This window comes from Thamnophis elegans, chromosome 1 (genome assembly GCF_009769535.1).
Source record: "Thamnophis elegans isolate rThaEle1 chromosome 1, rThaEle1.pri, whole genome shotgun sequence".
NCBI lineage: Eukaryota > Metazoa > Chordata > Lepidosauria > Squamata > Colubridae > Thamnophis > Thamnophis elegans.
In genome coordinates, this window is record NC_045541.1 from 159,170,336 (window position 1) to 159,193,189 (window position 22,854).

Consider the following 22,854-nt stretch of genomic DNA (forward strand, 5'->3'; position numbering starts at 1 on the left):
ATTTACAAAAGAGATACATAATAGAATCTTATCGACATATTCTTTACGAAATGCAAAGTTGTGACAAATATTTTACCCATTGACAACCATTATGCATGAATTTTCTAGAAAGAAAATCCTTGCTAAATTAAGTACTTTTGGATGAAAAAAAGTTGATTTCTTATTGACTTATTTATTGTTATTTTCTGTTATTGTTATTTTCTGCATCACACATAAAAGGAGGCCCAACATATTCCCAGGTTTTTTTTCTCCAATTAACATTTCAGGCTTCTCCAAAGGTGTGTGTTTGTGTGTGTGTGTGTGTGTGTGTGTGTGTGTGTGTGTGTGTGTGTGTATGTGTGTATGTGTATATATATATATATATATACCCTCATTTTTAAAATTTGGCAAATAATAGAGTGTGCCCCCAGTCTCGTATTTTTCCACTGAGTTTTAGTGGCACAATCTTTGGAGATTGAGAATTGTGAAACAATGGGGTTCAAGAAGACGTATGTGGCTGACAGCTTGTCTACTATTAACACAAAAGCATGCCCTACATTTTCGGAGGCACAATACTGAAATTAGGTCTGACAGTGATATATTCGAGGCCAAAGATCTCCTATAAAATGATTTAATAGTATTTGAAGTGAAAGCTTTCCAAAGAAACCCTTTTCTCCAGTAATATTTTATTGTTATTTTAAATGGAGTAACCTTCCAATCAAAACACCTTTTAAAAAACCTCATCATCTAAAGCATTTTAAAACATAATCCAAAAATATAGGCAGCATGCAAATCACTGTTACTTTATTTTTGCATACAAAGACATAAAGAGTTATGCTGTTACTTCAAAACAAAGACTGGGTAGTTTAGTTTGCTCAAATTTTCTGACAGTATTTCACATTGGACATACAAACAAATATTAGTTAATTAATCCCCAAAACTGTAATCCTGAGATTCCAACCAAAAGAGAAAAAATCCCATGGTAAACTATTCCAGCCTAGAACTTTCCATTTAAAGTTAATTTTCCACATTTTTACATGGTTGAGCTTAAGCCTGCTCCTCCTCATCCCCATCCCTCCCCAGGCCTTGGGCTATCCCTTGTGGGAAGTTTGTTTTTTTGGTATTAGTATTTTTTTCCCTCCGGATATTTGTTTGGTGGGAGCTTTGTATTATTACTTTTTTATTGTCTTATGTTCTACACAACCCAGAATTGGGATGAAACCAAGTGGCCTGTAAATGAAATCATGTTTTACTAAATGAATAAAACAGCTATGCCTATAGGACCCACTAGCAGTTTCTGACAAGTCATTTATACAGAACTGCATCTTGCCTGCAACAAGCAGTTGTTGCTTTTGTATCTGATGGTTTCTGAAATGAAGTGAGAGGAGATATTGGAACAGTTTTAGCTCTGTCCTCCCCATTAATTAGAACATAGTGGAATGTGGTAGATTTTAAAATGTTCAGGTTCCATCTCCTTGCTCGTAAACTGTTTAAAGTAGACTATATAAAGATTATATATACACATACACACACACACATATACATATATATAAAGCATATGTGTGTGGGTGTTTACATATGTGTTTAGAGAGCCTTCAACCCTTATTCCTTAACAAAGCAACATCTGTTATTTATAAGATCTGTGTGGCTACCCATTTTAATACAACTCAGAACAGTTCACAACAATAAAATTATAAAAATCATAAAAACCATTAACAAAAATTAAAAACCTCAATCAACCTCCCAGGGTACCTCAACAACTCTCCACAGGCTCTAGCATTGTACCTCAGTGTATCTTAATTAGTTTTCTGGAAGGCTAAGAGAATGGGGCCTGCTGGAAAGGGGCTGTTCCATAAAGTAGCCATGGAAAAGGTAAGCTTCCTAGGTTCCAATAGATGGCAATATTTTATTGAAAGGACCTGAAGCAGGCTGCTCATTTGAACTAGTGGGCCAGGCAGATACCCACAGGGAGAGGAAATCCTGCAAATGGTACATGGTTCTCCTGTACTACATGGGAAATCCAATTTATCAGCTAAATTGAAACATTGTACTTTATCTTTTAAAATTGACTGGAAAAAAAGCTGCAGCCACAAAATGGAGTGGGTAGAATATAAAAGTCATTTTGATAGTTTGTGGATTTACTGGCAGTTTATATATATTTTAAAAACCGACATCCATCCATTCACTCACCAACCCACATATCTACCTACTTTACATCTATCTATCTATCTATCTATCTATCTATCTATCTATCTATCTATCTATCTATCTATCTATCTATCTATCTATCATCTATCTATCATCTATCTATCTATCTATCTATCTATCTATCTATCTATCTATCTATCTATCCATCCATCCATCCATCCATCCATCCATCCATCATCTAACACTATGCAAGTACATGCACATACTTTAATAACTGCATTATTTCACCTTTTTTCCCCTTAAACAGAGATTTCAGATTTTGACATAGAAATAAACATTAGGGTATTATACCTCAACCAAGACTGGCAGGGCAAGGTACTGTAGCAAAGCAGGGAGTAAACCCCACACTCACTTACACTGATGTTACCTAGAAGTAATGAAACAACTGCAAGCAAACAATCAAGTTCAGAAAGCACCAAGGATTTCACAAAGAGAACTTTCCTTCAGAGACGCAAGTATTTTTATCATTAGCATATTACCTTTCATCCCATAAAGCCATATAATTGTGAAATTATTTTAAAATTTGGTTAAATATTTGCTGCATTTTAAAATGTGCTACTGAATTGTAACCATCTAACAAATTTGGGAATTGCGGGGCTAGATGAATCAAAAAATGGAATTAAGATTGCCGGGAGAAATATCAACAACCTCAGATATACAGATGATACCACTCTATGGCAGAAAATGAAGAGGAACTAAAGAGCCTCTTGATGCGGGTGAAGAAGGAGAGTGCAAAAGTTGGCTTGAAACTCAACTTTAAGAATACTAAGATCATGGCATCCGGCCTTCTAAATTCCTGGCAAGTAGATGTGGAAGAAATGGAGTTACTGACAGATTTTATTTTCCTGGGCGCCAAGATCACTGCAGATGGGAACTGCAGCCAAGAAATTGAAAGACACTTGCTCCTGGGGAGGAAAGCTATGGCAAATCTAGACAGCATACTAAAAAGCAGAGACATCACCCTGCCAACAAAGGTGCGTATAGTCACGGCTATGGTTTTCCCAGTTGCAATGGATGGCTGTGAAAGTTGGACCATAAGAAAGACTGAGCAACAAAGAATTGAATTGAAATTGACCTTTGAACTATGGTGCTGGAGAAGACTCCTGCGAGTCCCTTGGATTGCAAGGCAATCAAACCAGTCAGTCCTAGAGGACATCAACCCTGACTGCTCTTTAGAAGGCCAGATCCTGAAGATGAAACTCAAATACTTTGGTCACCTAATGAGAAGGAAGGACTCACTGGAGAAGAGCCTAATGCTGGGAAAGATTGAGGGCAAAAGAAGAAGGGGACGACAGAGAATGAGGTGGCTGGATGGAGTCACTGAAGCAGTAGGCCTCCAATGGACTCCAGAGAATGATAGAAGACAGGAGGGCCTGGAGGAACATGGTCCATGGGATCGTGATGGGTCAGACACGACTCCACAACAACAAACAAACTTGAAAGGTACATCTCTCACCAATATAAAAGGTATGTCCTTCTCATTTGATCCCAATGGTTACTTGCTAGAAGCCTGTCTTGTTAAAAACAGAAAGCCATCTGCTTAACTGCTCAGAACAAAAATGTTTGATAATTCATTAAACTGTAACTACTTGTTAATTTACTATTTAATTGTCAAATTCAATTTTATTTAAGGTACACGCTGGACTGAAAAATGTTCTATTTTTCTCCTACTCTGTGGAAAGAGAATAGAAGGTGGACAAGGCCAATAGTATTTTTTCCAGTGTATTGGGAAAGGCTGATACAGTGCTGAAAGATTTACCCCCAGTAGTGAACTGCTAGCTAGAATTTCAATGCTTCTATTTCTAAATTACAGCAGAAAGCCCAGACACAATAAGAATGCCAAGCTGGGGGTGGGGAAAATCACAGCTGGAGAAACAATTGCAAACCTTACATGAGAACTATTATAATGTAGAAAAGGGAAAGATGTCAGCAATAGTCCAGGAGGAAAAAGACAAACTCCACAAGCAGACGGTATGTTTATTAGGATGAGCCAAAATGCCTCAAGAATAGAACGCACACAATAGCCAAAAGCTGAACTGTGAATCTGAAAATCCTAGTTGACAGCTTAAAACTTGCCTTTGGCAACGTTTTCCTGGGTTTTATCTAATCATTTACATCATAGCACAGTTTTCTCTTATTTTCATTCCAGCAATAAACATGAAACATATGAAGTATAACATGCCAGGTTAAACAGAATTTGTGAATGGCTTTGTGGTTATCAGTACCATACTCTCAATAACTAACATTTTTATACCATTTGTTATTTACTGAAGACAAAAAAAAAATTCTGTGTCCCAAATCTTTATGAGCACATATTGTATATATTTACAATTGATTTTTCACTGATCAGAACCTATCTAGGCAACCTTTGAAAATTAAGGGAATGAAGGAGCTCTATAGAATTATATTCAGAGAAAGTCTTCCTTATATAGGTAACAAATCCAGTTTATTTTCACCAAGCGAATGGCATATCACCAAGCTTGGATGATAGCATATCTCAGTGATGGTGAACCTTTTATGGCTCACGTGCCAAAAGCGGGGGGAGCACAGGGAGTCGTGCTCCTCCAGAGCGCAAAAAACCCAGCCCTATGGGTAAACCAGAAGTTCGGGAATGGACTTCCGGTTTGATTGTAGGGCCAGTTTTAGTCCTCTGGAGCCTTCAGGGACCTTCAGGAGGCTTCCCTGAAGGCTCTGGAGGACAAAAAATGGCTCTACGGACAAACCGGAAGTGATTTTCGGTTTGCTTGTAGGGACGGTTTTAGTCCTCCGGAGCCTTCAGGGACCTTCAGGAGGAGTTTCTAAAGGCTCAGGAGGATGAAAAACGGCCCTACAGACAAACCGGGACTTCCGGTTTCACTTCACTTCAGTGCTCTGGAGGCTTCAGGAGCTTCCCTAAAGCTTCTGGAGTGCAAAAAAACAGCCCTACTGGTAAACTGGAAGTTCGGGAACGGACTTCCGGTTGGCTCGTAGGGTCGTTTTTTGCCCTCAGAGGCCCCTGAAGGCTCCAGAGGACTAAAAACGGCCCTACGAGCAAACCAGCACTCCAGAGGTTTTAGGGAAGCTCCTGAACCCTCCAGAGGGCCTCTGGGGGGGGGAGGCTGTTTTCACCATCCCCAGGCTCCTATAAAGCCTCTGGAGCCTGGGGAGGGTGAAAAATGGCCTCAAAAGAAGGCTGAAGACAGGTGGCCAGCAGGCGCATGCATGCTGGCCAGCTGACAGGGCAATACCTTGCGTGCCCTGACAAATGGCTCCGCGTGCCACCTGTGGCATGCCTGCCATAGGTTCACCATCCCGGGCATATCTCAAAGACAGAATAATCTGTGAAGCTCCTATAGTTTTCTCGTCCAATCATAAGACTTCCTTTGTATATTTTCATATGTTATATTTGCTATCAATATTTATGGCTTTTGCACTGTTACGTTTCATTAAAAAAATGATCATCGACAGATTGAATTAATTAATACTTGAACTAGTTTTATATCTTTTTGGCCCAAGATGGCAGAGAAGCAGTGGCAAATTGCAGGGTGGCCAAAGGGGCAAAGATGGGGTGTGGGGGATAGAGATAATCACACATCACCAAGGCCAGTGTGTCATCTCAGTAGCAGGAGGAAACTGAGTTAGCTGGGGATGGCAGGAGTGAAGGGCAGAGAAGGGGGGGAGATAGGTGGGGGGGGGAGTTGACATGCACACTGCAGTTGTAAATGTAGGTGGGCTGCCAAGCACCTGAATTTTGACCACATGACTCTAGGGCTGCTTCAACAGCCATAACTTTGAGGACTGGTCTTAACTATAATTTGTTCAGCACTGTCATAACTTTGAATAATCACTATCTGAATGGTCATTAAATGAGGGCTGTTGCAGAACAATCTAAATCAGGGGTATCAAACTCACATCGTCACAGCAGCATCATGTGATGTAGCACAATTTTTTTCCCTTTGCTAGACTGGGCATGGGTGTGGCCAGCGGGTGACACATCCGGCCCGCAGGCTGTGAGATTGACAGCCCTGATCTAAACCTAAACATAGATTAAAAGGCAAAATAAATTCTTCAGATATGTCATTATTATTAAAAATTCCTTTCTGCCACAATTTGCAAAGAAGAATGGCAGAGGATCATCTCAATATCTGAACAGTTTTGACTGTACATGTTTTATTATATACTTTCAAATTACACATTCAATATACAAAATCAGCAATATTTAATGAAATGTAATTCTGTTTTGAATTCAATTTGCATTACCCATCCTTGCCATCCAGAATGAGAATGAGCAATAATTTTAACGGAGGATTGCAAGCATAGCTATTAATACCATAGAGTTCATTGTTTCTCAGCCGTATCAAGTTTAAAATATGTAGAGGTCAACTCCTAGAATGCTGACTGGAGCATTCTGGATATTGAAGTCCACAGATCTTAAAGTTGCTGAGAAACACTGCTAAAGTCATCCACTTTCATTTGCCTCTTAACACAAAAAAAAGTCAGGAAAAAATAAGCAAGTATAAGATTTGCAAAAATTTTAAAAACAACAATTAAACTTAATTTTTCAGTTTTAACAAGAATCTATGGACTACATCTAAAAGGCTGCTGCTACTATATTTATATTTCTTTTACAGATTTTAGTAGGTTAATTAAGTAGATTCCTTCATCACTTTTTTAAAAAAATCCTGTTTGATAAATGAAGATTAGTTCTTTTTAATTCTTTGAATTTCCAAGCACTGAAGGTAGAGGTATATATTAGTTAATGTCTTGATTCACTGGCACTATGAAAAACTAAACCCTTCTGAGCCAAAGTAAGTCTTGTTGAAAGAAAACTTCTATAGTTTGTTTTATCTAATTGGTACAGGTTCTGCATTGACAACAAGGGCTAAACTAAAACAAAAGGAAAACAGAAAACACTGAAGCATGTCCAAATGCGATTTAAAAAAACTGAAATTGCAGCTTCCATACATATCATAAATCCAGCTCTGATTTTAAGAACACGATGATGAATTCTCACAACATGCTAAGCTAAAACAAAGCAAAACTCATTACAGCTTAGCTTGAAGAATGAATCCAGCAAGACAGTTGTTATGGTTGTTAAACTGGTCATCATGTAACCTGATTTTACAATCATTGTTTACTTTGGTCATAAAACAAGTTGATCAAAACAACATGATCATTAAGTGAACCAAATGGTTGTTAAGTGAGTCCAGTATATCCATTGGCCATATTTTTCTGAAAAAAGTTGCAAATCATTGTCATGTGACTATGGGATGCTGCTACTGGTTGTAAATGAGAACCACTTGCCAAATACCTGAAACGTGATGATGTGACTGCAGGGGGCAATTGTAAATAGCATTTTAAAGTTCATCTTAAGTATGAATGGTCATTAATTGGCCGGTCATATTTCAAAGGCTACCTATAATGTATACTTGCAGGACAAAAAATTAGATAATACAAAGCTATTAAAGCTGGATGCTTGTCACTTGAAAAAGGTAATAATTGGTTCCATAAATCATAGATACTTACTGAAAGTTTTGCAGATGTCAGATACTGCTTTAAAGACTCTGTCAGAAAAGTTCACTTTCACTTTTACATACTTCATGTTGGGAAGCTGGAGTCGGAGCAATTTGTGTTGAGGAGTGAACTGTAACTTTGCATCAGCCTGTATTCCATACTTATCTAAAGTCCAGTGTGTTTTAAGGAGCCAGGTTTTCTTCTTTTCCCACCATAAGGCATGGTCGGACCAATCTTTCTTGACATCTAGGAGGAGCACAAAGATACAGAGTTAGGAATTAAAGAGAAATAGCGAGTAACTAAATTCACAGTGCTTAGACAAAATCTATTTTGTTTATTTTTTATAAAACACCAATAATTTTTATTTCATGCATTTATTCACCCAGCCAAGTTATTCTTGCAAAAGACAAGAGTGAATAAGAGACAATAAGGATCATTCAACGTCTGAAAATCTAATTAACTGGCAGAAACTGCACAATCTTGACAAAACTCGAAAACTAAACAGGGTCAAATCTGACTATTATAGTATCTGAGACACCACTAGGGACGGCCAAGAAGTAAAGATAACAATCCCCTCAAGTCAAGCTAAATTTTTCCTTCCATGTTACTTAACCATATTTTCAGTGGGGAAAAAAACTTTTGGTATTTTGATAATTCCATATGCGAGGGATATAGCCAAGGAGGATATGTGCATTAATATGCTTAACAAGTTATTAACAATTTGGATAACTTCAGCACAAATTAAGCTGAGTCCAAATTGTGTAAGTTAAATGTTCCAACATCTGCATTGCATCCCCAGCTACTATTAATAATTCCCTGATGTGTCCCAATAGCAATTGTTCTTCCAACTAAATAATATTTCAGAATTGAGGCATTGCTGCAGAAATGGTTCTCTTCTTTCCCACTGGATACAAATGTTCCAATAAATAAAGCTAAAAGCCCAATTATATATAATGCTTTCTGAAAAAGAAAGATCCACTAGAAATTCTGAATATAATCAGTATAATTCAGATAGAACAGGATTCCATAAATACAGGACCAGAGAATTCAATGCCATTCCTACCTCCCAGATAACTGATCTTATATGCTGGCGTAAGTAGGATATTTGAAATTAATCTTTGAGTATCATGCAAGTAAAGGCAACATTTTGGATAAGTGTTATAGGACTTCTGATTCACGATTAAATTAAGTTTCGCTGTTCAAAGCACAATGGCAAAAAATGCGTGCAAAGGGTGCAATTAATAATGCATGCCACCTTATCAGGGCTAAACTACACAAAGAATAGAAGAAAATTGACTGCAATTATTTTTTTTATTATTCTCTTCCTCTCCCCACAAAATACAGGACGTTTCTTTAGATATTAAGTAGACTTAGGCAACCCAGAAAACATACAGAACTACTATATTGTTAACTCATAATCTCTAATTTTTTGAAAAGCTCAACTGGACAGAAAGAAGAAAGAAAGATACAGTTGAGTTCAGATTCAGCCTACATTAGAGTCATAAATATCCCTGTCATTCTTTAAAAACAAAAAAGGGAATAATTTGGCTTGGGTAACATGGCTAGAAGAGAGGAGCAGCAGCCACAATTCTCAACAGCATGGCATTCTATCGTCAAATTAAACAAAGCCAAATATAGAAAAGCATGCAGCATGCAGTAAGACTTGGCTGCTCTCAAAGAAATCTGTCAAGTGATTATGGTGAACTCTGGTCCAAACTTTTGCTTCTCTAAAACATGTCAAGAATAAGGGAATGATTTCGGCACTGAAAGATGTTGTTTATGAACTCTCAAGTAGAAGAGGTTTAGACTTAAATGCGGGTTATAAATTAAAAAGCCACTGGCTTTCTTATCAGCCTACAGGGCTACAATTAATATTAAGAGATTTATCATTTTTTACATTGGCTTTTGACAATTTAAGCATACAAAACAACCTATTAGAGACAAAGGATAGATCTTTCACCCAGGTTTAAGAAAACTCAGTGCATCCTGCATGATATTCTTTCTACTGAATTCTTTATTTGGGAAGGAGGGAGGAGGTTTTAACATGGATTATTTATTTTATATCTATCCAATGCTATGAAGAGATGAAACTAAGGAAGAAACTGGAATCGGAACCTGGGGACTTTCTCGCTACTCAAGAACAATTTTTTAAAACTGAAAAATATTGAAATACCAAGAAACAGCTAAAAAAAACCACCCTCCTTTTATTAAATAATTTATTTTTGAAGACGAGAATGCTCTATGAGCAAGACTTTGTTCACACAAAATGTCTCGCATGTAAATAACACACAAAAAGAACTTACAGCACTAGACTATTTAATGCTTCTTGTAAGGGGCAGAATTCAACTTTATAAAGTTAATTTGTTAACCAGAAATTCTTCTAGTGATAACAATGCCAGCACTGTCTAAACCAGCTTTAAGTGGACTTAAGTGGTGGCCAGCTGTTATTCTGGGTTCAGTCGCACGTATGCGCACTGGCCAGCTGCTCTTCTCCCGCTCCTGGTATGCACATGTGCGTGTAGGAACCCGGAAGATAACAGCTGGCCATCGTGGGTACCCACAGAGAGGGCTCTGCATGCCACCTCTGGCACGCGTTCCATAGGTTTGCCACCATGGAACTAGTCTGTCTTGGCTGGTCTGGCTAAGCACAGCTCTTCTGATGTCCTGATTATAGGTTTATTTTAATATGGTAAATCAGTTAAGTCTGGAGTCTGCTCTAATAGCAATAGCAATAGCAGTAGACTTATATACCGCTTCATAGGCCTTTCAGGCCTCTCTAAGCGGTTTACAGAGAGTCAGCATATTGCCCCCAACAATCTGGGTCCTCATTTTACCCACCTCGGAAGGATGGAAGGCTGAGTCAACCCTGAGCCGGTGAGATTTGAACCGCTGACCTGCTGATCTAGCAGTAGCCTGCAGTGCTGCATTTAACCACTGCGCCACCTTGGCTCTAAAAATATGTCTTCTTCACTATAAAACGTATAGCTTCTCTTTTAAACTTTTATGTTTCAGCAAAATAAGGTAGTGTTTGCTTTCTCTATGGTATTTAATTTTGCTTGGATAGCACTTATATCCTGAAGCTGCAGGTTATAGGCACATCATCTAGAAACTAGTATCAGTGAAATAGCATTGATTCACTAGAAGTAAATGCGAAATTGAAAGACTATTTACCTTGACAGATGATCTGAAAATACTTTAAGATTGCTATGAGAATAACTATAGCATCATGACTAAGACTATGGTATCTAAGGTTGATTGTGCCTTCCATCCTAACTCAACACTAAATTTAACAACAGAAGAAAAGAGGAACAGATCAACAAATAGCCGTCCCTCCATTATGGCTTGTGATAATTTATCCATGGCTAAAAAAATCAACAAAACCAGGTCTGTACTGGGCTAATTATATTTTAAACCCTTATCAATAATTGCAAGAAGTTTCTGAAAACCAGAAAAAGCTGGCAAAAATTCAGAGAGTTTCTAATAGCTGTTGCAAAAAATGAAATGTTGAGATGGCCCAGAAATAGTTATTCAACAGGAGCCAAAGAACTATTCAGAAGGATCATTTTCAGGAAAAGAAGAGTGATTCTTTCGAACAATATTGTTGGGCAAATAAAGACCTGAAGCTATCTATCATAGACCTTCAAAAAATAATATCAGATTCCAAGCCTGATTCCTTGGCTAATGCATTAATTTATAATTTCAGGAAACTGAGATATTTTATGTATGTTAATTTAATTAATTTAATTTAATTTACCACATTTATATGCCACCCAATCCCGAAGGACTCCGGGCGGCTTACAAAAATAAAGAGAAAAAAAAAAGACACATAACGAACACATAACAAAAGAAAACGGTTTAAAATAGCAACACCTCCTACATTCATTCTAATCAGGGCTGGACCTCAACAGTGAGGTCAACAGCCCCAGGCCTGCCAGAACAGCCAAGTTTTTACAGCTTTCCTGAAGGCCATGAGAGTGGGTATGGTCCGGATCTCTGGGGGTAGCTGATTCCAAAGAGTCGGAGCAGCCACAGAGAAGGCTCTCCTCCGGGGGCCTGCCAGCCAACACTGTCTGGCTGATGGCATCTGAAGGAGGCCCAATCTGTGGGATCTTACTGGCCGCTGGGAGGTATGCGGCAGTAGGCGGTCTCGAAGGTACTCTGGCCCTAAGTCATATAGGGCTTTAAAGGTGATAACCAACACCTTGAATTGCGTCCAGAGACCAACTGGTAGCCAGTGCAGCTCGTGGAGGACAGGTGTAACGTGGGTGTACCTCGGTGCACCCAATATCGCTCGTGCAGCCGCATTCTGGACTAACTGCAGTCTCCGAATGCTTTTCAAGGGTAGCCCCATGTAGAGCGTGCTGCAACAATCCAGCCTTGAGGTGACAAGGGCGTGAGTAACCATTTGCTGCCACATAAGCATGTTGAAGTTAGGTAGATTTCCCTCAGGAGAAACAAGGTTGATATTGCAGCTATAATTACAAGAATGGTACCCACTAAACATTATTCCCTGCAGGTCCCTCAAATCAGGGCTTAAACTGAGAAGTAGTGTCAGCTTTTTCTCCTTATATTCTAAGTATATCTTTTAGCTTGTGACAATAATAGGGAAAAGAGTTTTCCCTCAAACATAAAAAGCTTTAGTACTTTAGTACCAATATCCAGGATCAATTGTAGTAGAATAGAGGTCTTCTAGATTACCAGTTTACTGCACATCATCAGAATACCCAATTTACACAAAATTTATTGCTCATCCTTTTGCCGCTGATCTCAATGGATACGTTAGTGTCTTTCCACAATATCTCCTCGTTCCTACACAGCTAAATTTTGAACATTTCTGATTATAATCCACATATAATGGACCACACCCTGTCAGCTTATAACAGATACAATATAATAGTTTATATTGTGTTTGCAGCAAAGAGTTAGAACGTGAAGGAAAGACAAGGAAGGTAAATCTTGACCCAATTCTTCCTGTGAAACTCCCAAATTCAGATGCAGCATGAGACCTGTGGCCCATTCACTAGGAAAACCACCGATAGCTCTGTCACCTAACATTCCAGCGTTCTAATAATAGACTGCCAATCCTTATACAAAGGGCTAGGAATGATTAAAACAGCACAGATAGACATCCAGTATTTATTTATGTATTTGTGCAATAAATCCCTGTAGGCTTAGGCAGTTTACCAATATTAAAATAACAATAGTACATTACATGCAATCATTAAAATGGAAACAATACAAATATAGGCATTTAGGGTGCACAGTTAATCCTCAAAAGACTTTTTTTTTAAAGCAAATTTTACAGCCTCAGAAATGCTATCAATGCCTCAGGAGACAGATTGTTCCATAAGAAGGGAGCTGCTAAGAAAAAATGCTACTGTCAGGCTCTCTCCTACCACCTGACCTTAGTTGGCATTCTCTAAAAAAATCTGCATGAAAAGCAATCTTTACATAGAGAGATTCTAAGCCCTATGGGACCGTAAAGACAACAGCCAGCATCTTGAATTACATTTATACTGGCAATCAGCATAGCTTCTGCAACATTGGTTTATCAGGGCAGTACAGTAGTTATTGTATTCTAGGCCAAATGAAATTTGTGAGTGGTCCTCCAAAGCAGACCCAAGTGACATACATTACAGCAGGGCTGTCAAACTGGTGGCCCCTGGGCCGGATGTGACAGGATACATCATGTGACATCAAGAGTTTGACACCCATGCATTACAGCAATCAAACTGGAAGATGATTAAATATGAATGACTGTCCTCAGGGGATCCCATTCCAGGTGTATTCTCAATGCAATACAATACAATAGCAGAGTTGGAAGGGACCTAGGTGGTCTTCTAGTCCAATCCCCTGCCTAGGCAGGAAACCCTATACCGTTTCAGACAAATGGCTATCTAAAATCTTCTTAAAGACTTCCAGTGTTGAGGCATTCACAACTTCTAGAGGCAAGCTACTCCACTGATTAACCATTCTAACTGTCAGGAAATTTCTCCTCAGTTCTAAGTTGCTTCTCTCCTTCATTAGTTTCCACCCATTGCTTCTTGTTCTACTCTCAGGTGCCTTGGAAAATAGTTTGACTCCCTCTTCTTTGTGGCAACCGCTGAGATATTGGAACACTGCTATCATGTCTCCCCTAGTCCTTCTTTCTATTAAACTAGACATACCCAGTTCCTGCAACCGTTCCTCATATGTTTTAGTCTCCAATCCCCTAATCATCTTTGTTGCTCTTCTCTGCACTCTTTCTAGAGTCTCCACATCTTTTCTACATCGTGGTGACCAAAACTGAATGCAGTATTCCATGTGTGGCTTTACCAAGGCATTATAAAGTGGTATTAACACTTCACGTGATCTTGATTCTATCCCTCTGTTTACGCAGCCTAGAAATGTTTTGGCTTTTTTGGCAGCTGCTGCACACTGCTGGTTCATATTTAAATGGATGTCCACTAGGACTCCAATATCCCTCTCACAGTTACTACTATTGAGCAAGGTACCACCTATACTGTGCATTTCCTTTTTCTGACCTAAATGTAGAACCTTACTCTTTTCACCATTGAATTTCATTTTGTTAGCTAGTGCCCAATGTTCAAGTTTGTCAAGATCCTTCTGTATCTTAAGCCTATCTTCTGGAGTGTTGGCTGCCATCTTGGTGTCATCTGCAAATTTGATGAGTTCCCCATTTATTCCCTCATGCAAATCATTGATGAAGATGTTGAAGAGTACTGAGCCTAAAACAGAGCCTTGTGGTACTCCACTGCATACTTCCCTCCATGTAGATGCAGCTCCATTGAGGACTACACGTTGAGTGCAGTTGGTTAGCCAGTTATGAATCCATCTGGTGGTGATGCTGTCTAACCCACATTCTTCTACTTTATCTAGTAGTAGGTTATGGTCTACCTTATCAAATGCCTTACTGAAGTCCAAGTAAACTATATTGACGGCATTCCTCTGGTCCAGGAATTTTGTCACATTGTCAAAGAATGCAATAAGATTAGTCTGGCATGATTTTTTGACAAACCCATGTTGGCTTTTGGCTATTACTTTGTTTGCTTCTAGGTGTTCGCTAATTCGTTGCTTGATTATCTTTTCCAGAATCTTTCCTGGTATTGAGGTCAGACTGATAGGTCTGTGATAGGTCTATAGTTTCCTGGATCTATTTTTTTTCCCTTTTTTGAAGATGGGAACCACATCAGCTCTTTTCCAGTCCTCTGGTAGTTCCCTGGTGCTCCAGGATCTCTGAAAGATATAGTTCAGTGATTCTGAAATCTCGTCTGCCAGTTCCTTCAGAACCCTGGGGTGTAATCCATCCGGTCCTGGTGATTTGAACTCGTCTAGGATAGACAGGTGCTCACTTACCATTTTCTTCCCTATTATCTCAAAGGACCTAGCCATGGTATTCGCATATTTATTGATTAAACGTGAAACCTTGACCCCTGAGACAACACAACTCTATCAAGAGTGAAGAATAATACAATCCTGGAATCAGGAGATTTCTGAATTAAGGGCTGCTCCATTTTGTTTGGATAGAATCTGAGCCTACGTTTTCCCACCCAGATACTGAAAGCCACTGGGCACTGAGATGGTATTTCTACCACATCTCTTATTGGGTCCATGTTGGCAATGTGAATATGGATATATATTCTGTTACACGAACTGACATAAACTCTCACAACAGTTTTATGCAGATGTTAAAACAGAGTAACAAAGACCAAATCCTAACCCTATAATTGAGTATCCTAGAGTCTGACTTCTCATCCACAGTGCCACAGGCTGAAATAGTCTGCTCAGAGAAGGGTGGAACCATTGTAGCATTGTGCCTTTAACTCCTAACGCCCACAGGCAGCTCAGAGAATACAGTGGTGAACACTACTGAAAGTTAATGTATGTAGTCATGCATATACTTCAGCAAGGAACAGAATATTTGATTGCAATAAGTCACTGTAATTGGGGCTCATAGAGATAATATGGTTAGGTCACAATTCAAGGCACATGTGGGAAGGTTGTGACAGAGATTCTGGATTCACAAACTGTTCTCAAATGGAGAGGGTTCAGTTTGAATAGATTGTTCCATATAAGGAAGTCCCAAACATTTAGCTATAAGGCAACTGCCAGGTGAGAATCAGTTAAGGCAGATGCCATTCTTCTCTAGTAAGGAAGCATGTCAAGCAACTCTGCTCTATTATCAAGATTGTATGGTTTGTTTGTGGCAGTTGCATAGGAACAGGACTTGTCATCTGACTCCTGGCACAGCCAGATTCAGGTGCTTGATCGCTTGCCTATCCCTGGCCCTGACATTAGTCCAGCATATCCAGAGCAGACTCATTATATTAGAATCATCCTTGTCTGTATTCGGCATGACACCACTGTCATTTCAATAGATTCCATCTGGCTTCCAGTCTGAAGCAATTGTGAGGGATTCTGTCCTCAAAATACTCAGCCAGATTCTTACAACTTACACTAATGGGTTCTTCTAGACCAGGCGTCAGCAAACGGCGGCTCTAGAGCCACATGTGACTCTTCCCTCCCTCTGCTGCGGCTCCGTCACCAGTCGGCACCACAATTTTGAGAGGAGCTTCTGGTGGTGGTGGGAGAAGCACAGTGTGCCAGGAGAAGACTCTATGGCAAATGGAGGGTTTTCCAGTTGTCTCTACAATTGATAGGGCTTTCGGTTATGACAGTATGCCGTCCTAGGAGGAGACTCTATGGTGGGGGAACTGAACTTCTGGTCAGCTCCAGAATTGAACAGGGGGCTTCCAGCTAGACCTTTGTGGCTCCTGGTGTTTTCTTTTCTGTGGGAAATGGGTTCAAATGGCTCTTTGAGTGTTTAAGTTTGCCGACCCCTGTTCTAGACTGTCCTTTTCTAACAGGGTATAAGACATAGTATTATAGTTTGTCATACAGTCAGTCAGATGCTTAGAGTGGATTTGGCATTTTTATCCATCTATTGAATCTTTCCCAAGATCCTGGGATAAGCAAATATTGATGTTTGATGATATTAAGAGGTATCATCGTAGGATGTAAGCTGCGTTACTATTATGTTATAAATTTATTGACTGCCCCATACTAAATATTATAGGCAGATAACAATAAATATAAACCATCATTGATACTTTATTCCCTTGATTATGTGCAATGAAGTCATTGTCAAATCTTAGCAATCACATAGACAGATGTTCTCCATGAAAAATATCATAACTAATATATTTTAATATATCATTAAATGCTTATACATCTTGCATCCATCTCCTAACCAAAGCATAGCTATGATAGATGCAATTCAAATCATGAAAAATGAAAAGAGCAAAACTATAAAGAATACAGTATGACAATGTAAATTATATGCAGATTATAATTATACATGAAATTAAAATATAAACTCTAAAACTTGCATTTTGGATGGGGCACAATTCTGAGTCTAAATAAAAAAAATACATGCAATCAGAGAGAAGAGGCCATCCAGGGCAAATCTGCCCCTGTACTCCATATTTTAACATGGTATTCAATAGAACTGCTCCCTGAATTATTGGGAAAATGTTGTTGGAAACCTTCCAAAACCTCAGTTACCTGGAGCAAGACATCTTAATCTATCCTTCCTCTTTTTTAAAAAAAGGATGGCAGTTCTAGTTAACCCCATTGTTACGAGAAAATAATAATCAGAAAATGTTAATCTGCATGTATATTAGACAATATTAGAATGTTGATGTGATATATTTATATGGTCACATATAGAACCACTAATTCCAATTCTATGATATCTTTATCTATTATAAAGTTTCTAAACTTTTGGGACAGCGGGCAGATTCTGAGAGCACATTTTGGTTGGTGGGCACCACACTTGTTTTGAGGAAGGTGGTTGCTCATTTATAGAACAGTTGCTATGGGTTGCATGGTCAGTCATACAAAACAATCCAGGAGCACAGAGCCTAGAAGGCACCAAAAAAGAAATTTCCCCTACTGAAGAGAGTAGATCTGTCATACTTGGCCTACAAACCTTCTTTTCCCTTGTTGTAAAAGTCATTATTTGGCATATTTAACATAAAAGCTATGATTTCCTTTTATGCCACTGTAAATACATCTTTACAATGCATATTTGGGAAGGGTGTTATGCAGGCCAGACACAGTATTTCAGACTGTCTTACCGGCCTCTGGTTTCCAGTTATTACTTTTTTTAATGTTCCTATAGTTAACACCCCAGCCCCTTCCCACCAAAACCTTCAGATGGGATTTAAAAATATGTCTGTACTGCTGCCAAGAAAACCACATGGATGTCAGTATCATCATGCTTCATTCAAGGGTGGTTTTTAAATCCAAATATCAAATCATGGTCTACAATCAGTACAGCTGAGCTACATGCTATTCATATACCTTAAAACCCCAGATAGTTAATCATTAAAACCAAATTTAAGGTTTTGTCTGTGTTTATTCTTCGGTTTTGTAATCTAGCAGACTTTGAGTCTTCTAATCTAATTTTGACTGTGCCTTCAATCCAGATGAGAACTACTTTTGTTTAGAAGTTCTAGTACTAATTAATAGTTCTAGCACTATTTAATTGTATTGGGTTTCAATACCCATGACAGCTAAATTATTCATTCTTCATTTAATGGATTTTTGTTTTCTCAGGAAGGCTGCAGTATCCCATATGTAATGCAATGGTGTTAATAGCATATGATTCAGGAATATATTCCATATGCACGTAGACCTTAACTTGTGACCACAATTGGGAACAGAATTTCAATCATGATAGTTGTAAGTTGAGACACACAGATGACCGGACCCAATTTTACCATCATTTGTATGGTAGTTGCGGCCAAGCAAATCACATGATTTGTAAGTATGGACTAACTCTCTCAAACAGGCTTTTTTTTTTTTTTTGCTGGAAATGGGCAAAAAATGTTCCAAATCACAGGATGCTACACCAAGTTATAGTTGTGAGCCAGCTGTCAAGCAGATGAAATGCAACCCTGTAATGGTGGGGAAAGGTTTTTGCAGCATTTTATAACAGCTGGAAGTGCTTTATAGGCTATAAAGCACCCTTTCTGAGGCTATCTGTAACTAACATATGGCCATTAGGACGGCCAATTGGAACAATGGAGCTTCCAGAGATTTCAAACTTTTTTTGCTAGCAGATACAGGTAGTTCTTGACTTATGACCAGAATGTTCTGGTAAGAGAATATTCATCTTTAAGTCATGTGGTTAACTAAGGCATTATATGACTGCATCCAATTTTATGACCATTTTGCAGCAGTCTTTAAGCAAATCACTGGTCATTTACTAAGGCTATGACTATGATTTGTGACCTCCCCTGCCATTTTCTCCCTATTGATTGTAGCTGGCTGGAAAGGTTGCAAAAGGTAACCATGTGCCCAGAGGATGCTATATTTGTTGTAAATGTAAACTGGTTACTAAGCTCCCAGAAAGTGGTCACACGATCATAGGGATGCTGTAATAGCCTTGAATGTGAGGAGCAGCTGTAAGTTGAGGAATACCTCTGTAAGTACCTGACCAGCACTCCTGATAGGTGTTTAAGTATTTTATAGTTGTGCAAGTTCTTGTTATGAACAACTATCTATTGATCAAACTCATATTATTTCTAATTAGGCAGAGGGAAGTAGCTGTAACAATAGTGGAGCCAAGGCAGTATTTGAACATAACACCATTAAACACTATCAGTTTAGCTTTCGTTTTTCAACATGTAGGGCTGCTTACAAATTGTCCATACAACTGCATTGTCCACTCCTGGCAAAAAAAACCCCACGAAGATACTGGTAATCCTCAACTTACAACATTCATTTAATGACCATTCAAATTTGTGATGGGACTGAAAAAAGTGTCTTATGACCATTTTTCACACTTACGACCTTTGCAGCATCTCCATAATCACATGAACAAAATTCAGATGCTTGGCAACTTATTCATATTTATGTTCGTTGGTGTGTTCCAAGATCATGTGATCACCCTTTGGGACCGTCTCAGAAGCAAATTCAATGGGGAAGCCAGATTCACTTAACAACCGGGTTACTAACTTATCAACTGTGGTGCTTCATTTAACAACAGAGGCAAGAAATGTCATAAAATGGGGTAAAACTCAATTAACAAATGTCTTACTTAACAACAGAACTTTTGGGCTCAATTATGGTCATACGCTGAGGACTACCTATACTTGAGAATGTGTCCTGCAATGCTGGAGTGCTCCTATGCTCCAATGTTGGAGCACATAGGACTGTTTCTTACATTTTCTTTCTGCTTAACTGAGAAGGATCCAAGTAAGTTTCAATGGAAGACATTCCATTTCCAATTGGCACACTTCTGTACCCAAACCATCAGAGGGGCTTTTAGCTCAAGAGACATCTTCTTTAGCTTATGTACTTTTAGAATACAAAGAAAAAAAAGTACTGCTAGCTTGCCTAATGAAAGGCTGCCGTTTTTCAGGCCATATAAGCTCAAATGCCATTTCTCAATATTCTTGTAACAATGAGTCAAGAATATTTTATTCTTTTCAAGCAGTTAAATTTTAAGCCAGAAGATAATTATTACTCTCTACCTAGATAATAAATAAGTGCAAATGAACTGATATCAAGGCTCAGACATACCTGGTATCTGTGGGTATCTTTTCTGATAACATTTATCATACTCATTAGTTTAATTTGGGCCATTCCTGAATACAGTACTTTGAAATTAGATTACAACTGTGGGCAGATTTCTAGAAACACAAGAAAAACATAAAGCTAAAATATACACATGTAGAATTTGCTAAAATGTGCATACTTGTATGATTCCTATTACTCCCGATAAGCTATGACTAGGAGAGATAGGAAGAAAGCACATTTTGTCATAAAATTTCAACAGGATAAGCTATTTTATTAAATTCCATTTCTGTGACTAATCCAAAGCAGTTTAATTCTTCAAGTTGTGGTAAAGGAATTAAGTAATAATATTTAATAGTAATTTTAGGGAGGAAAAAATTGTAATGAGCAAAGAAACATTTTTTTGTTCAAGGGTAAATCAATCACCAGTTCTACTTTGCAGCAAATTCTGCCAACTGAATGAGAATGCCAAATGTTCTATGTCACTTCCTGTTCAGTAAGGACATCCATAGTTGCTTAGCAGATAAAGTCATTTACTTTATTTAAAGCTTGTTTATGAACGTGTCCCATTTGCTCCTACATTTCCACTTTGTTTCCCATTTTCCCAAGGGAAAGTTTCTTGCAAGAGAATACTTGTAGAAAATATAGGAGAATTTAGGTCTATTCAAGCACAACGTTTGAGAACCATGCACTGTCCCAATGTAATCTAGCATCTGAATTCAATTTTACTCAGGCCTTGTAGAATATACTTTGTAATTATAAACCGTTTCATAGCAACTGAATAAAATATAAATAAAAAAACCAAGATATAGCAAAAGAAGCTGGGTTGACAATTATTGTATATGTTTATATAAATTATCTTAGTACAAAAATTAATATTAAAATGATTAGTATATAAATTACATTATATTCATATAGTTATTTTCTACACCACCCATCCTATCTAAGAAATTCTAAATATTGATGACATATACCTTACAGTGGTGGGTTCCGGATCCCGTTGCAACCGATACGGTTGCAATGGGGCCCGGCGTCCTCCACATGAATGCATGCAGCACACACGTGCATGTGTCCTAACCTCCAGCGATGCCTCCAAGACGCTCCATCTGCTTGGCGGAGCATCGCGCAGCCACTGTACGTGCCCTGCGCGTAAGTGCCAAAGAGTTTAAAGACAGGTAAGCACGACAGGCGGGCAGGTGGGCCCTCCGGAGCACCTTACCGGAACATTACCTGGTACTCCAGGCAGACACTGGTACGCCCGTACCATGGCGTACTGCCTGCAACCCACCACTGTCACCTTAACTATCAAAACCTCTGAGTTATTAAGGGTTGTCTTGAAACCGAGTTCATTCCTACCCTAACATTCGGAACCTATGGACTGAAAGCTCAACAGTACATCTGATACAGATCTTTTCCATTATTCATGACTGTCACAAAGAAAAGGAATTGTTTATCAAAGCAGCAATTATTTGGCTTGATATGATTCCAAATTCTGTTTGGACAGGAAGCCTTCAGCCTTGGATGGAGCAATGAGAGCAAGCAAGATTACTCTAAAGGAGCTTGCTTTTATACTTCTAAACACTGGCTCTGAGCCACAAAACTGACTTCCCCATTAATGTGAGACACTGAGGGTAGGTACTTTTATCCTAGTATCTGAGGAGGAAATGATTTTGATAGAAAGGAAAAATACTTGCAATTTCTATAAATCACAGCATATAATCCCTGACTTTAGCAGCTGTTCAGGCTTATATGCAATTGGGCATTCTTTGGCATACACAATTTGGAATTCCTATCCCCTACTCCATTTTTAGCCTATCCCAACTTCATTTTTACTTTGATGCTAGCTGACCCTCTGCTGGCATATGTAATAAAGGCTGCAGAAGCACTATAATAACCCTCTCTAACCCTGTTTAAAGCTCCCAGCAAACAATTAATTGAAGGGACTCAGTTATCTGCAATCCCCCAAAGCACTACTTTTTTCATATTCTCAAATTGCAATTTCCAGTTGAACAATGCAAATTATTTATCTAAGCTCATGATAATTTTAAAAGCCTCTTGAAATTGAGTAGTAAGTGGAGGGAAAATGGCGAAAAATTGGAAAATGGAAATCTTCAATCTGCCTGCATATCTTCCTATATAAAACTTTTGAATATGAGCCAGAAACTAACTAAAAATAAGACAGACAAATAGTGGAAAAGTTATTTAGAGAGAAAGATTTAAAGTTAACATCTAAAGAAAAGCAGGAACAGTGATAATTTGAACAGCACTTTTTTTAGCATAATGGCTTAAGGGAAGACATTACAAATTCAGCTCAAATGAATTTGCAAGCCCTGCCTCCATTACTGTGAAATCTGTAGTGCAATACAACTGGTAATTCAATAAAGCTACATTTCCTTGGTGTTTTATTCATAATACATCATAAATCTTCATTAAACCTAAGAGATGCAGAGACAGCAGTCATTTTAAAAAGTTTATTTCCTGAATTTTCTTCTTAAAAGAAAAATTAGAATGTATTTTTATTTTTTAGAGTTTGAAAGACATTCAAGGAAACTGTATATTTCCAGGGATTAAATTCAGTTAAAAATATCT

At 38.4% G+C, this 22,854-nt stretch overlaps 1 protein-coding gene across 3 annotated transcripts in view; it reads right to left on the reverse strand.

Annotated features, from left to right (window-relative positions):
* The window catches only part of FERMT2 (fermitin family member 2), an 83,087-nt gene that overhangs the window by 54,758 nt on the left and 5,475 nt on the right, over positions 1-22,854 (reverse strand). For all 3 annotated transcript variants that reach the window (XM_032236605.1, XM_032236598.1, XM_032236612.1), the window contains exon 3: positions 7,693-7,926. In XM_032236605.1, coding sequence (XP_032092496.1) covers positions 7,693-7,926 — 234 coding nt within the window. The remainder of the gene's footprint in view (positions 1-7,692; positions 7,927-22,854) is intronic.